This window comes from Antedon mediterranea, chromosome 1, assembly GCF_964355755.1.
Source record: "Antedon mediterranea chromosome 1, ecAntMedi1.1, whole genome shotgun sequence".
Classification (NCBI taxonomy): Eukaryota; Metazoa; Echinodermata; class Crinoidea; order Comatulida; family Antedonidae; genus Antedon; species Antedon mediterranea.
The window spans coordinates 9064667-9080625 of record NC_092670.1 but is presented as its reverse complement, the minus strand read 5'-3'; the positions used below and the strand labels follow the sequence as shown (position 1 = coordinate 9080625).

Here is a 15959-nt window from a genome sequence, read left to right as displayed (position 1 = left end):
AATAAACGCACGCATTGGAGCCGGGGAGGGTGGAGCCGTTTATTCAAGCAGGATGTTTATTCAAATAAATACGGTAAATGGCATTTAAATATAAACAAGATTTATTCCATAGTATTGTTGTATATATTTGTGTTACTTTTTTCTGTATTTAAGTTTATTTTATTTGTAGGCCTACACTCTAGGTAGTCGGAGAGTCACTCGATAGTGTTTCACTTTTGAAAATCCCGTCTACCCTCTAAAGTGCTCTGTACCTTGTGACCTGTTGATTTTTTTATTATTTATAAAAACACGAAATAAATGAAATGACATAGCGGAGTAGATGCTTTACTGAAGCTTAAACATACAATACAATGTAATACTTGAAACTGTGTCAATATTTTAATAAATAAGATTAGGCCTATTAATTTGTATAAACAATCTTTATCAGAGAGTGGGAAAAAGAGATCAGGAAGAGTAAAGATAGCAGTGCTGATCCCAGCCTTGGAAAAGCAATAGGTAGATGTATCTGGAAGCCTGCCAGCATTACTATGTTGTTTGTTGTTCTTGAGGTAAACTTCTTCAAATTTAATGTATCAGAGTAGATAATCTCTGTGTTGCAGTTTGACTGAATTGTGTACTATTGCACTATACAAAATTTAAAATACAGTATAAAATATGATTAATTGCTTCTTTATTATTTTAATATTCATGTCTAATAAAACTCAAACAAACGCATGAAAATTGTATTGGATTAAAATATATCATACAACTGCAATGTAAAGCCCATGTTAAAAAAAATACAGTACACGAGATATAACAATTAATTTAACAAAATTAAAATACGATTTTAACTTACCGAAAAGAGCTCTTTCAATTAACGTAATCAGCAGAGGTGAGACTACCAAAATACTACGTATAAACTTACTGATGTAGTAACTCCCCATCCATAATACTTTTTACTAACAATCAATGTTATGCACTTTTCAATTGTATATGACCCACTATACGACCCCTGGGAGAGGTTCGTCATTTACAAATAATTATTGATGTAGGGGTGCGTCACAAATGTCCGTTACTTTACCACCCTCCTTATCATAAACAACATGGTCACGGTGCGTCAAAATGGGTGCGTCATGGTCACCTAATTTAGGTAAGACATATTTTTGACGCACGGGTGCGTTATGGTATTCATAAGGTATGATGCACCTCTTCGAGAAGAAACAAACATAGTCAATGGGAGCCTTAAAGCTAATTGTATAAACTGTCAAATCATTATAGAAATTAATAGTTCTCAAATTGGATGCCTCAGTTTTTTTTTCTTCCAAATTTTAATTGTTACATACCTGTAGGACATCACATTTTAAAGCCTTATTATAGTGATGCCCGATTAATAATCAATATACTGTAACACTTTTGATTGTTACCATGTTATTTTGTAGGCCTTTACCAATATAATCTCTTCTTTTTAAACATCATCATGCTATTTTTGATACTTACAATATTATATATTCATCTATTCCATTGATTGTAGTCCTCTAATAATGATATTGTATTTATTCTGTATTTCATATTCAACTTCTGTATCTTTTAAATTTTTCAATACTATTGCATTTAAACATTTATTTACTTTCAAATGTCATGGTAACAAAATAAAAGGTGATACATAAAATGACAAAGTAACATTGAAAGAAGGCTTGATCCCGATGAAGGAGGACTTGTGTTGGGCAAGCCTGAAACATAATATAAAGTGACATAGTAACAATTTTATGAAAAAATAGATAGGGTAAAGATATGTTTTGATTACATTATATGCAATGATAATATTTCATAAAAAAAAAGTAAATGAGAAAAAAAAGGGAAAACATTGATAAAGTGTATATAAATTAAGCAGAAATCGAGCACAGAAAGCAGCAAATAACGAAACAGAAACAACATTTTGTTAAATCTAGTAACTTGAAATAAAAAATTGTTTAAGTTTTTAAGTAAAAGAATTAAGAGAAATAGAGTTTAAGGGGTTTGGTGGTAATTTATTGAAGAATGTAGGTCCTGAATATAAAATATTGTGTTGGAAGTAATTAGTGTTATGATTAGGTATATTAATTTTACAACGTCGGGTAGAATAGTTATGTAGCGAATGGTTTCGGGTAAATATTTGGTTAAATTGAAAGGGAGTGCTGTGTTTAAGGCTGAATATACAAAAGAGCCTTGTTGGCACAAGTTTATATCTGCAATTTTGAATAAATTTAAATTACGGAACAGGGAGATGAATATGAGCGAAGTGGAGAGCCAAATATAATCCTGATAGCTTTTTTTTTTAAAAGAATGTTAAGTTTATGTAGATTGGATGTGTTTGCCCAAACAATTTTACCATAACTCAAATAGGGAAGAATAAGGGAACAGTATAAATTCGAGAGATGTTGAGGGGTAAGAATGTTAGATAATCTATAAATGATGCCAAGGCTTTTGGAAATTTTGATTTGAAGCTCATGTAGGCCTACGTAAGACAGTTATCGATGTTAATACCATGACATTTAGTGGAATTAACAGAGGGTGTTTCATGGTTATCAATCAGAATCTTATAGGGAGAGAAGTCAATATTTTTTAGCTTTTGTGGGATCCCTAACAGGATGAAGTTGCATTATTTATGGTTAAGGGAAAGTTTATTTGCAGCAAAGTACTGTGAAATTGGAACGAGATTGGAATTTACTGTATCGTATAAAACTGTTATGTCTTGGCGGGGGAAAAGTATGGTTGTGTCTTCGGCATAAAGAAAAAAGTCAAGGATGTATAGTTTATAAGTGAAGATTGTTAATGTATAAAATGAATAGAAGAGGACGAACCCTGAGGAACACCACAAGTTATTGGATTGAGATTTGATATAGAATTCGAATATTTTGTACACTGAAAACGATTGGAGAGCTAACTTTTAAAAAGTGAGTGGGCGGGTCCTCGGATTCCATAATGGGATAGTTTATACAAAATATTTCATGGTCGATGGTGTCAAAAGCCTTGGAAAGATCAATAAAGAGACCAATTGAGAGTTGTCGATTTCCAAATGCATTTACAGTGTTATTAGTGTGGTCAATTAGAGCCATTGAGGTGTTGAATCCTTTACGGAAACCAAATTGCTTGTTGTAGAGTACGGTATGTTGTATTTGGTGATAAACAGACACTGTGCTACAGGACAGTGTACGGTGTTAAAAGTACAGCATTTCTGCAGACAGCAACGTGTATAACTTGCTATAGTTTGTAGATAAATTTGATTGGTCATGTGTGGAAATCGGCAATACCAGGAGATTTATTTGTTTTAAAGGCGGTGAGTATGGTATTTACTGAGGAATAAGGAATTAGGAATTGGGTTAGATGGGAGAAAGTCTTTAAAAGATTTATGTGTATTGGGGATTTTTTGGCAAGGGAGGGACCAATTTCAGCAAACACTTTGTTGAGCGCGTTAGCAATTTTGCATGGATCGTTCATGATATCTCCATCACAGTTTAAGGTTGAGATAAAGTGCTTTATTAGATTTGTTTAGAATAGAATTGATGGATTTCCAGGTTGCCTTTTTTGTGTTCCATGAAGGTGTTGTGATAATGTTTGGATGCTTTGATTATTGAATTTAATTTATTTCAGTATATTTTGTAGGCATTTTTGTTTGAGGGTAGTGGAGGAATTTAGAATACAGTTTTTGTCTGTGTCTTATTGACTTGAGAATACCATTTGATATCCATATCCTATTTTTATTAGTGGTATGATTTTGGAGAGGAACATTTTAATCGTAAATAGACTTCAATGTATTTTCAAATTCATTATAATCCACGAACTAACTTTATATCCATCGAGTAGCACCGATACCAAGATCGGAAAATACCCCTATTTGGGGCAAATCGTTGAACCTAAATTCGTTTTAATTGTCAATAACTAATTATCTAACTCAATTTAATTAGTAAACAAGGTTACATCAGGTGGTTAAAATCAGTACCGAAAGTACAAACCAACTTTATATACCATCGAGTAAACATTCTAGAAGTAACGCGCGATTTACCGAATTTTGCCCTTATGTAAATTTATATAATTACCAATTTTGAACATTTGGTAATGTAGACATCTGTACTTTTGTTGCATAAGTTTAATATATTAATTTTTCCCTAAATATAGGAAGCATGTCGGACAACTCAGCCTCTGTTTGTAAGTCTACTAGTCACGTACTTCACGGTAGATTCAGATATTACAACACAAGATGCGTATATGTATGCTGCAATAGTTGTCTTATTATCTGCTATAGCCATTACCGCACATCATCCTTATTTTTTCTATAATTCACTGCTTGGCATGAGGATACGAGTAGCGTGTAGTGGCCTTATTTATCGAAAGGTGAGAGGTCGTCTTTTAGTTATTGGTTATTTAAATTCTCGTTGTCATTAATTATATCACATCCTTGTACTGTACTAACATTACTAATTGTGATCCTGCAAATATGTTTTTTTGTATCTACTTTTTTTATTTTACTTTGTGTATATTTATGTCTTTTTATACAAAGGAAAATGTATTTTTAATTTTCTGTATATATCTTTCAAATTATTTGTGGACCATTTTGAAAAGTAGTAGGCCTACTACGTTACTGAACATTCAATCCAGTCAAAAGAAAGAACAAATAAGTAATAAATAATAAAAATGTTGACTTTAAAATGTGTTTTGAGCTGTTCTGATATACTGTATCATATATCTAGGGTTCATTCAGATTTTGTTTAATTAACAAAACCAAAACGTGGCAATAATATCCAGCGTTATTATTGTACTTATTGTGATACATGAATTGTCACTAATGATACGAATATTTCTAGTTTTGAACTCGTCACCGTGATGAGTTCGGTCATCCGCATCAATTCATAATAAAATGAATGAATGCAAATACCTGTATTGTTTGGTTTCAGTCTCTTAGATTGAGCAGTATAGCTTTAGGAAAGACGACAGTGGGACAAATTGTAAATATTCTATCTAACGATGTCAATAGATTTGATCAGGTCAGTTTCTCTCTTTTGTTACTATTGAAAATATCGCTTTGATCATACACATAAAACTCTGTCTGACACTATCAAACTTTATGAGACAAAAAACGGTGTTGTGGCCATATATGGACATGAGGATGTCATGTCACTACCATATTTAAGCATATCACTACCATATTTGGGCACATTACACTTTTTTGTCAAACTAGTTTGATAGTGTAAACAGAGCTTTAGAAAGTAATACAAGTGGTAATATGTTTATTAAGATTACTGGTAGAGTGGAATGGGGAGGTAAGCTCTGTCTACACTATCAAAGTTTATGTGTGAAAAAAATGTGATGTGCCCAAATATGGTAGTGGTATGACATCATGTCCATATATGGGCACATAACATTTTTTCTCACATAAAGTTTGATAGTGTAACTCACTGAAGATTTAAATTGGTTTTTGTTTGATATGAAATGAAAATTGATGTTAACTTAAGAAAATACAGGGAAAAATTTGCACAAAATGTTTGTTGTTTTTCATGCAGGCATTGTTGTTTATTCCATACCTGTGGATTGGACCATTACAAGTGATAATTGTTACTGTGTTGCTATGGTATGAATTAGGACCATCATGCTTTGCAGGCATGTCCATTCTCTTACTGATGGCACCGTTGCAGGCTTGGTTTGGAAGTCTTTGTTCAAAGTTCAGAGCAAAGACTGCCATCCTGACCGACGAAAGAGTTCAATTTATGAATGAAATTATCTCTGGTATGCGCGTCATCAAGATGTATGCATGGGAGAAACCTTTTGGACATCTTGTGTCCGAGAGTAGAAGGTAATAAGAATTACAATTATGATTATGCTAACTCTACCATTTATTTTCAAGATGCCAATAAGTGAGAAAGCCCCATTTAGAACAAAGTATTAGGATTTGTAAGATAAAGTAAATGCTTGATATCTTCTGGGATTAGGCCTAGGCCTAAATCTACAATATCGCAAAGAAGATATTTTTGTTTTAAGTTATGTTCTATTTTTGCTATAGCTAAGTAAAGGTCAAAAGCTAGACCCTTGATGTCTAAAAGTCTTTTATAGATCCTAATAATTCTTGTATGTAGGCCTAATTGTTTTATATTATTTGATAAAACCAATATTTTGATTTGTTAAATGTAGACGTGAAATTTGGAAAATTCGTAAGAGCTCTCTTCTACGAGGTACAAATCTGGCGTTCCTTTTCACAACAACCAGCCTTGTTAGTTTTGCTACATTTGTTGTATATTCTTTGACTGGAAACACTTTGACGTCTAGGAAAGTGTACCTTGCCATACCGCTGTTCAACGTCTTACGACTCTTAATATCCTTGTTTCTCCCTTATGGAATCATAACGACAACAGAAGCAGTGGTTTCAATACGTAGGATTAAGGTATTAGGCACTGATTTCAATTTGTGATGACCAATGACCTAGGAACAAGCTAGGTCATGTCAATCGTTGTTGCACCTGCGGATCCAGGATTTTGAAATAGAGGGGTCCCAGGCCTGCTGGGCCCCCTTTGAATCCGCCCTTGTGATAGATGCTCTGGGCCTACAAAAACAACAAAAACGAGAGCACGAGCGAGAGGAAGCATGTCCCAACTTTCGGGTGTCACGAAAGCTCAGACCACGAAAGCTCAGACCCCCTAAGACCTAAGATCACGAAAGCTAAGACCCAACACCTAAGATTACAAATATTTATCTTTCGTTCGCACCTGCCTTGTATTTTAACTCCTAACATTTATTCTGAATACCACACCTTAGAATTGGCACTTTCATGAAAAAGAATCACATAAAAAGTAACAAATACATTTTTAAATTGATGATTTTACAGACGTTTTTCTCGCACACAAAATGACTAGCCTACAGTACAGGAATCCCCATGGGCCATGTTCAATGTTTTTGTTTCTATGGAACGTCAAAAGAGCAAAAATTATATAGAGGGCTGAAAACTCTGTGGAGTCCATCTACAGTGTGGATGGAACAATGTAAAATTAAAATTGTAATGATAATAGTATAATCATGCAAGTACGAAGAAATAAATACTGGCAAATAAATTTTAATTTAAAAATCATGATAAGTTTTTTTGTTTCGTTTTCTTTCTGTTTTTATACTTGTACTATTATTGTTGCTCTTTTGGCGCTCCATAAAAACAAAAACATTGAGCATGGGGAAAGTTGGTTAAAATACAAGGCAGGTGCAAAAGGAAACTAGCCTAGCGGGCCTAGGCCTAGGCTACTTCAATTTCGGTGATTACCTGCCTTGCAATTTTGAGAAATGATAAAATGATGCCTCGCATTTTTTGATGATGGTAAAACGATGCCATGCCTCGCATAAATTTCTGACTTGCCTCGCATGCCTTCCCCTGCTTCGCGTGCCTCGCTGCCTCGCACTTTGTTACTACCCGATACGATACTTTCTACAGTTGGCCTAGGATTCTTCACGCGATTGCCTTCGCGCACTCTTCTTCACACAAAATGTGTCGAGTCGAGGCTAATCGACAGCTAGGCAAGACATTAAACTAAGTAGCCTAATTCATTGGACATAGCCCAAAGAAAGCTTAGACCCACAAGAATAAAGAATGTGTATAATTTGTGTACTGTATTTTTTTTAATTCTGCTATTTTATTATCAAACAATGCATGTACTCAAAGGAACTTTAAAAATGCGCGTATTTTATGAACACATGAGATGGGAAGATTAGACCCACGAGAATAAAAACTGTATTTTTGTGTAATGTTTATTGTTTAATTTTGCTGACTTATTACTCGGATTGTGTCATACCTAACACACACACACACACACACACAGCTCTACTAGAATAGACATATGTTTAGAGACTAATAATTAGGCCTAGGCCTAATAGTATTAATAGAAACTATAATTTTAACACCTAATTCTTTAGTAATAAATTATATTAAAAACACTATCATAAACTAAAGGCTAATTATTTCGCCAATCCACACAAAACGCCGCTATTCTTCTATGAAATCGCACGCCGCAACAACAGCGCGGAGATAGGCCTAGAATCGTACCGCACTAGTCCTTGTGTGTAATCACTTCTTGTTGCTATACGCTTGGGTGCACACGGAACAAGAACATTTAACTGATGAATTATTCATGTTTATTTTGTGACGTTTCATGAGGGGTCCCCAACTTATGTACGAAAAAAAAAATCGCGACCCGCGCGGGGGCCCGGGTAAATTTCAAATCTGAACACAGACGACGCATGCTCAGATTAATTTAATTACAGCGCCACCAACGAATTGGTACAAAAATTATTACTTACAGTAAATAGTTGTAAAAAGGCGGAAATTAACAGTAAACGACTGTAATTAGTAAAAACGGTCGTCGGATGTAATTTTTTACAGTCAAAAAATTGTAAATTTAACAGTTTTTTTTTACAGTGTACATTATTGATAGGATAGTCACATTATAGCGGTGTCATGAACACGGGATCAGATAATTCAAACAAAAGTTTAATAGTAGAGTAAAGCAATGTTAATGCATAATATACTGTACAAATGGTAAATATGTGATAACCGTTGTTACACAAAACCCTATCTGCACTACTTGTGTTACGATTACAATCTGATATAATGAAAGTTACCAGGCATATGTGTGTAAACCGTGTGGATCTGTCTCGCTGCGCTAGTCAAATTTACATGGACACCCAATTATTTTTCCAATTAAATATCATGTTTTGTTTAATTATATAAAACAAAATTAGACTTTTTAGTTTCCTCAATATTTGGACTTTAAAATGATATGTGATTTTAAATGTATAATTAGATGTGATATTTGTATAGCCAATTTACAATCGGGTTGAAGACCTGCTAGTCCCTCTCGACGGCGGACACACAATATAATTTTTTTTTAAGTGCATGGACTCTACGCGTCGAAGTATGGGTGGCTACACTGTAAAAGGTAGCAACATTGTGATTTCCGACGAGATAACACATATTTAAGTGATGTGATTTATGAAATAATATGAAGCTTTCATTTCTAAACATTTTACCGTTTGAATCAGATACATCCGACGATTATTAGTGGAGAGAACTAAAAAACACGCTGGAAAATGGGGATTTTTGCACAATTTGGCCGCGTTTTCAAGGTATACAGCGCTTTTGTCGCCTTTTTTAACGGAATAAAATTGCAATATGTAAAACGTGGTTTTTTTTTAATTATCAAAAGTGATCATTGTCACAATCTGGTCAAAAGCCATATATATTCTATCTCTTAGTGTACGTGAATTCTGTAATCCGATTGGTCAATAATTATGTATGAGATATAATTCCGTATTACGCCCATTTACTCAGTCAAGCGGATCAGAAGGGTAATATATCCCGTATTACCTGTTTGATGTTTCTACGCGCGCGTTGTTTATGTATTGTATTTTTATTGTTGAGCGCATGCGTAGTTGTGATTTCAACCATCGAATATGAACCCGTATTCGACAGTCCGTCAAAAAAGCTTTATAAATTGTTTTTTTTTTGTCTTTGTCTCTTGTTCTTTGTCTCGTGTACACTAAGAGATAAAATCGTATTAGATATGAAACAGAAAAGGTAGGCCTACATCGTATAATAGAATTTAAACAGAGTAGCAGGCCGATTAACATACATCTTAAAATGGAATTGCGAAAAATAAGTAACGCCGTGGGTTCGAACAATACTTATTCAAACTCATGAACAATTTGGTACTGTATTTGGTAAAACATTGAAAGATGTACGACTTAGAACCAGTGTAGGTATAGGGAGAATGAAGATGAAAGGAAATAGTATAGTAAGATGTACGACTTAGAACCAGTGTAGGTATAGGGAGAATGAAGATGAAAGGAAATAGTATAGTAAGATGTACGACTTAGAACCAGTGTAGTTATAGGGAGAATAAAGATGAAAGGAAATAGTATAGTAAGATGTACGACTTAGAACCAGTGTAGGTATAGGGAGAATAAAGATGAAAGGAAATAGTATAGTAAGATGTACGACTTAGAACCAGTGTAGTTATAGGGAGAATGAGGATGAAAGGAAATAGTATAGTAAGATGTACGACTTAGAACCAGTGTAGGTATAGGGAGAATAAAGATGAAAGGAAATAGTATAGTAAGATGTACGACTTAGAACCAGTGTAGGTACAGGGAGAATAAAGATGAAAGGAAATAGTATAGTAAGATGTACGACTTAGAACCAGTGTAGTTATAGGGAGAATGAGGATGAAAGGAAATAGTATAGTAAGATGTACGACTTAGAACCAGTGTAGGTATAGGGAGAATAAAGATGAAAGGAAATAGTATAGTAAGATGTACGACTTAGAACCAGTGAAAGGTATAGGGAGAATGAAGATGAAAGGAAATAGTATAGTAAGATGTACGACTTAGAACCAGTGTAGGTATAGGGAGAATGAAGATGAAAGGAAATAGTATAGTAAGATGTACGACTTAGAACCAGTGTAGGTATAGGGAGAATGAAGATGAAAGGAAATAGTATAGTAAGATGTACGACTTAGAACCAGTGTAGTTATAGGGAGAATGAAGATGAAAGGAAATAGTATAGTAAGATGTACGACTTAGAACCAGTGTAGGTATAGGGAGAATGAAGATGAAAGGAAATAGTATAGTAAGATGTACGACTTAGAACCAGTGTAGGTATAGGGAGAATGAAGATGAAAGGAAATAGTATAGTAAGATGTACGACTTAGAACCAGTGTAGGTATAGGGAGAATAAAAATGAAAGGAAATAGTATAGTAAGATGTACGACTTAGAACCAGTGTAGGTATAGGGAGAATAAAGATGAAAGGAAATAGTATAGTAAGATGTACGACTTAGAACCAGTGTAGTTATAGGGAGAATGAGGATGAAAGGAAATAGTATAGTAAGATGTACGACTTAGAACCAGTGTAGGTATAGGGAGAATAAAGATGAAAGGAAATAGTATAGTAAGATGTACGACTTAGAACCAGTGTAGGTATAGGGAGAATAAAGATGAAAGGAAATAGTATAGTAAGATGTACGACTTAGAACCAGTGTAGTTATAGGGAGAATGAGGATGAAAGGAAATAGTATAGTAAGATGTACGACTTAGAACCAGTGTAGGTATAGGGAGAATAAAGATGAAAGGAAATAGTATAGTAAGATGTACGACTTAGAACCAGTGTAGGTATAGGGAGAATGAAGATGAAAGGAAATAGTATAGTAAGATGTACGACTTAGAACCAGTGTAGGTATAGGGAGAATGAAGATGAAAGGAAATAGTATAGTAAGATGTACGACTTAGAACCAGTGTAGGTATAGGGAGAATGAAGATGAAAGGAAATAGTATAGTAAGATGTACGACTTAGAACCAGTGTAGTTATAGGGAGAATGAAGATGAAAGGAAATAGTATAGTAAGATGTACGACTTAGAACCAGTGTAGGTATAGGGAGAATGAAGATGAAAGGAAATAGTATAGTAAGATGTACGACTTAGAACCAGTGTAGGTATAGGGAGAATGAAGATGAAAGGAAATAGTATAGTAAGATGTACGACTTAGAACCAGTGTAGGTATAGGGAGAATAAAGATGAAAGGAAATAGTATAGTAAGATGTACGACTTAGAACGAGTGTAGGTATAGGGAGAATGAAGATGAAAGTAAATAGTATAGTAAGATGTACGACTTAGAACCAGTGTAGGTATAGGGAGAATGAGGATGAAAGGAAATAGTATAGTAAGATGTACGACTTAGAACCAGTGTAGGTATAGGGAGAATGAGGATGAAAGGAAATAGTATAGTAAGATGTACGACTTAGAACCAGTGTAGGTATAGGGAGAATGAAGATGAAAGGAAATAGTATAGTAAGATGTACCGTACGACTTAGAACCAGTGTAGGTATAGGGAGAATGAGGATGAAAGGAAATAGTATAGTAAGATGTACGACTTAGAACCAGTGTAGGTATAGGGAGAATGAAGATGAAAGGAAATAGTATAGTAAGATGTACGACTTAGAACCAGTGTAGGTATAGGGAGAATGAGGATGAAAGGAAATAGTATAGTAAGATGTACGACTTAGAACCAGTGTAGGTATAGGGAGAATAAAGATGAAAGGAAATAGTATAGTAAGATGTACGACTTAGAACCAGTGTAGGTATAGGGAGAATGAAGATGAAAGGAAATAGTATAGTAAGATGTACGACTTAGAAACAGTGTAGGTATAGGTAGAATAAAGATGAAAGGAAATAGTATAGTAAGATGTACGACTTAGAACCAATGTAGGTATAGGGGGAATGAGGATGAAAGGAAATAGTATAGTAAGATGTACGACTTAGAACCAGTGTAGGTATAGGGAGAATAAAGATGAAAGGAAATAGTATAGTAAGATGTACGACTTAGAACCAGTGTAGGTATAGGGAGAATGAAGATGAAAGGAAATAGTATAGTAAGATGTACGACTTAGAACCAGTGTAGGTATAGGGAGAATAAAGATGAATGGAAATAGTATAGTAAGATGTACGACTTAGAACCAGTGTAGGTATAGGGAGAATAAAGATGAAAGGAAATAGTATAGTAAGATGTACGACTTAGAACCAGTGTAGGTATAGGGAGAATAAAGATGAAAGGAAATAGTATAGTAAGATGTACGACTTAGAACCAGTGTAGGTATAGGGAGAATGAGGATGAAAGGAAATAGTATAGTAAGATGTACGACTTAAAACCAGTGTAGGTATAGGGAGAATGAGGATGAAAGGAAATAGTATAGTAAGATGTACGACTTAGAACCAGTGTAGGTATAGGGAGAATAAAGATGAAAGGAAATAGTATAGTAAGATGTACGACTTAGAACCAGTGTAGGTATAGGGAGAATGAAGATGAAAGGAAATAGTATAGTAAGATGTACGACTTAGAACCAGTGTAGGTATAGGGAGAATAAAGATGAATGGAAATAGTATAGTAAGATGTACGACTTAGAACCAGTGTAGGTATAGGGAGAATAAAGATGAAAGGAAATAGTATAGTAAGATGTACGACTTAGAACCAGTGTAGGTATAGGGAGAATGAAGATGAAAGGAAATAGTATAGTAAGATGTACGACTTAGAACCAGTGTAGGTATAGGGAGAATGAAGATGAAAGGAAATAGTATAGTAAGATGTACGACTTAGAACCAGTGTAGGTATAGGGAGAATAAAGATGAAAGGAAATAGTATAGTAAGATGTACGACTTAGAACCAGTGTAGGTATAGGGAGAATGAGGATGAAAGGAAATAGTATAGTAAGATGTACGACTTAGAACCAGTGTAGGTATAGGGAGAATGAAGATGAAAGGAAATAGTATAGTAAGATGTACGACTTAGAACCAGTGTAGGTATAGGGAGAATGAAGATGAAAGGAAATAGTATAGTAAGATGTACGACTTAGAACCAGTGTAGGTATAGGGAGAATAAAGATGAAAGGAAATAGTATAGTAAGATGTACGACTTAGAACCAGTGTAGGTATAGGGAGAATGAGGATGAAAGGAAATAGTATAGTAAGATGTACGACTTAGAACCAGTGTAGGTATAGGGAGAATGAAGATGAAAGGAAATAGTATAGTAAGATGTACGACTTAGAACCAGTGTAGGTATAGGGAGAATGAGGATGAAAGGAAATAGTATAGTAAGATGTACGACTTAGAACCAGTGTAGGTATAGGGAGAATAAAGATGAAAGGAAATAGTATAGTAAACCAAACTTGAAAACCTTAAATATATTTCCTGATGGAATCAATGCTTACAAAATAAATAAAACGATTAAGTTATTGTGAAATGGCCATATTAAATTTACAGAAATGTTTAATGTATCACTTTTACTATAATAATAATAATATTAATGTGAAGTATAGAGAAAATGTAAACATGCTATGATAGTGATAGTATAATTATTGAAAACAAAAGATGATTTTAGTGATTAATGGTAATGATAGATGAGTAAGTACGTATACAGAAAATAACAATGTCGATATATGAATAGGGCATATGATTAAAAGAACTATGATAAGTATCAACCCATGCTATGCAACGGTGAATGCTTGGCATATAATGAACAAGGTACCATGCGAATAATAAGAACTATGATAAGTATCAACCCATGCTATGCAACGGTGAATGCTTGGCATATAATGAACAAGGTACCATGCGAATAATAAGAACTATGATAAGTATCAACCCATGCTATGCAACGGTGAATGCTTGGCATATAATGAACAAGGTACCATGCGAATAATAAGAACTATGATAAGTATAAACCCATGCTATGCAATGGTGAATGCTTGGCATATAATGAACAAGGTACCATGCGAATAATAAGAACTATGATAAGTATCAACCCATGCTATGTAACGGTGAATGCTTGGCATATAATGAACAAGGTACCATGCGAATAATAAGAACTATGATAAGTATCAACCCATGCTATGGAACGGTGAATGCTTGGCATATAATGAACAAGGTACCATGCGAATAATAAGAACTATGATAAGTATCAACCCATGCTATGCAACGGTGAATGCTTGGCATATAATGAACAAGGTACCATGCGAATAATAAGAACTATGATAAGTATCAACCCATGCTATGCAATGGTGAATGCTTGGCATATAATGAACAAGGTACCATGCGAATAATAAGAACTATGATAAGTATCAACCCATGCTATGCAACGGTGAATGCTTGGCATATAATGAACAAGGTACCATGCGAATAATAAGGACTATGATAAGTATCAACCCATGCTATGCAACGGTGAATGCTTGGCATATAATGAACAAGGTACCATGCGAATAATAAGGACTATGATAAGTATCAACCCATGCTATGCAACGGTGAATGCTTGGCATATAATGAACAAGGTACCATGCGAATAATAAGGACTATGATAAGTATCAACCCATGCTATGCAACGGTGAATGCTTGGCATATAATGAACAAGGTACCATGCGAATAATAAGAACTATGATAAGTATCAACCCATGCTATGCAACGGTGAATGCTTGGCATATAATGAACAAGGTACCATGCGAATAATAAGAACTATGATAAGTATCAACCCATGCTATGCAACGGTGAATGCTTGGCATATAATGAACAAGGTACCATGCGAATAATAAGAACTATGATAAGTATCAACCCATGCTATGCAACGGTGAATGCTTGGCATATAATGAACAAGGTACCATGCGAATAATAAGAACTATGATAAGTATCAACCCATGCTATGCAACGGTGAATGCTTGGCATATAATGAACAAGGTACCATGCGAATAATAAGAACTATGATAAGTATCAACCCATGCTATGCAACGGTGAATGCTTGGCATATAATGAACAAGGTACCATGCGAATAATAAGAACTATGATAAGTATCAACCCATGCTATGCAACGGTGAATGCTTGGCATATAATGAACAAGGTACCATGCGAATAATAAGAACTATGATAAGTATCAACCCATGCTATGCAACGGTGAATGCTTGGCATATAATGAACAAGGTACCATGCGAATAATAAGAACTATGATAAGTATCAACCCATGCTATGCAACGGTGAATGCTTGGCATATAATGAACAAGGTACCATGCGAATAATAAGAACTATGATAAGTATCAACCCATGCTATGGAACGGTGAATGCTTGGCATATAATGAACAAGGTACCATGCGAATAATAAGAACTATGATAAGTATCAACCCATGCTATAGAATGGTGAATGCTTGGCATATAATGAACAAGGTACCATGCGAATAATAAGAACTATGATAAGTATCAACCCATGCTATGCAACGGTGAATGCTTGGCATATAATGAACAAGGTACCATGCGAATAATAAGAACTATGATAAGTATCAACCCATGCTATGCAACGGTGAATGCTTGGCATATAATGAACAAGGTACCATGCGAATAATAAGAACTATGATAAGTATCAACCCATGCTATAGAACGGTGAATGCTTG

The 15959-nt window shown here is 34.5% G+C and overlaps 1 protein-coding gene across 1 annotated transcript; it reads left to right on the top strand.

Moving 5' to 3' along the window:
* Positions 1–391: 391 nt before the first annotated feature.
* LOC140055444 (ATP-binding cassette sub-family C member 4-like) lies at positions 392–6866 on the top strand. Its single transcript, XM_072100785.1, has 5 exons — positions 392–548; positions 4135–4350; positions 4911–5000; positions 5517–5806; positions 6142–6866. The coding sequence occupies exons 1-5, from the start codon at positions 528–530 to the stop codon at positions 6416–6418; spliced, it is 894 nt and encodes a 297-aa protein (XP_071956886.1). The 5' UTR covers positions 392–527; the 3' UTR covers positions 6419–6866.
* The last annotated feature ends 9093 nt before the right edge of the window (positions 6867–15959 follow it).

Coding starts and splice junctions, on each gene's coding strand:
- LOC140055444 (XM_072100785.1), top strand. CDS start 528: ATGTTGTTTGTTGTTCTTGAG. Junction 549..4,134: donor TGTTGTTTGTTGTTCTTGAG/GTAAACTTCTTC, acceptor CCCTAAATATAG/GAAGCATGTCGGACAACTCA. Junction 5,001..5,516: donor ATGTCAATAGATTTGATCAG/GTCAGTTTCTCT, acceptor TTTTTCATGCAG/GCATTGTTGTTTATTCCATA.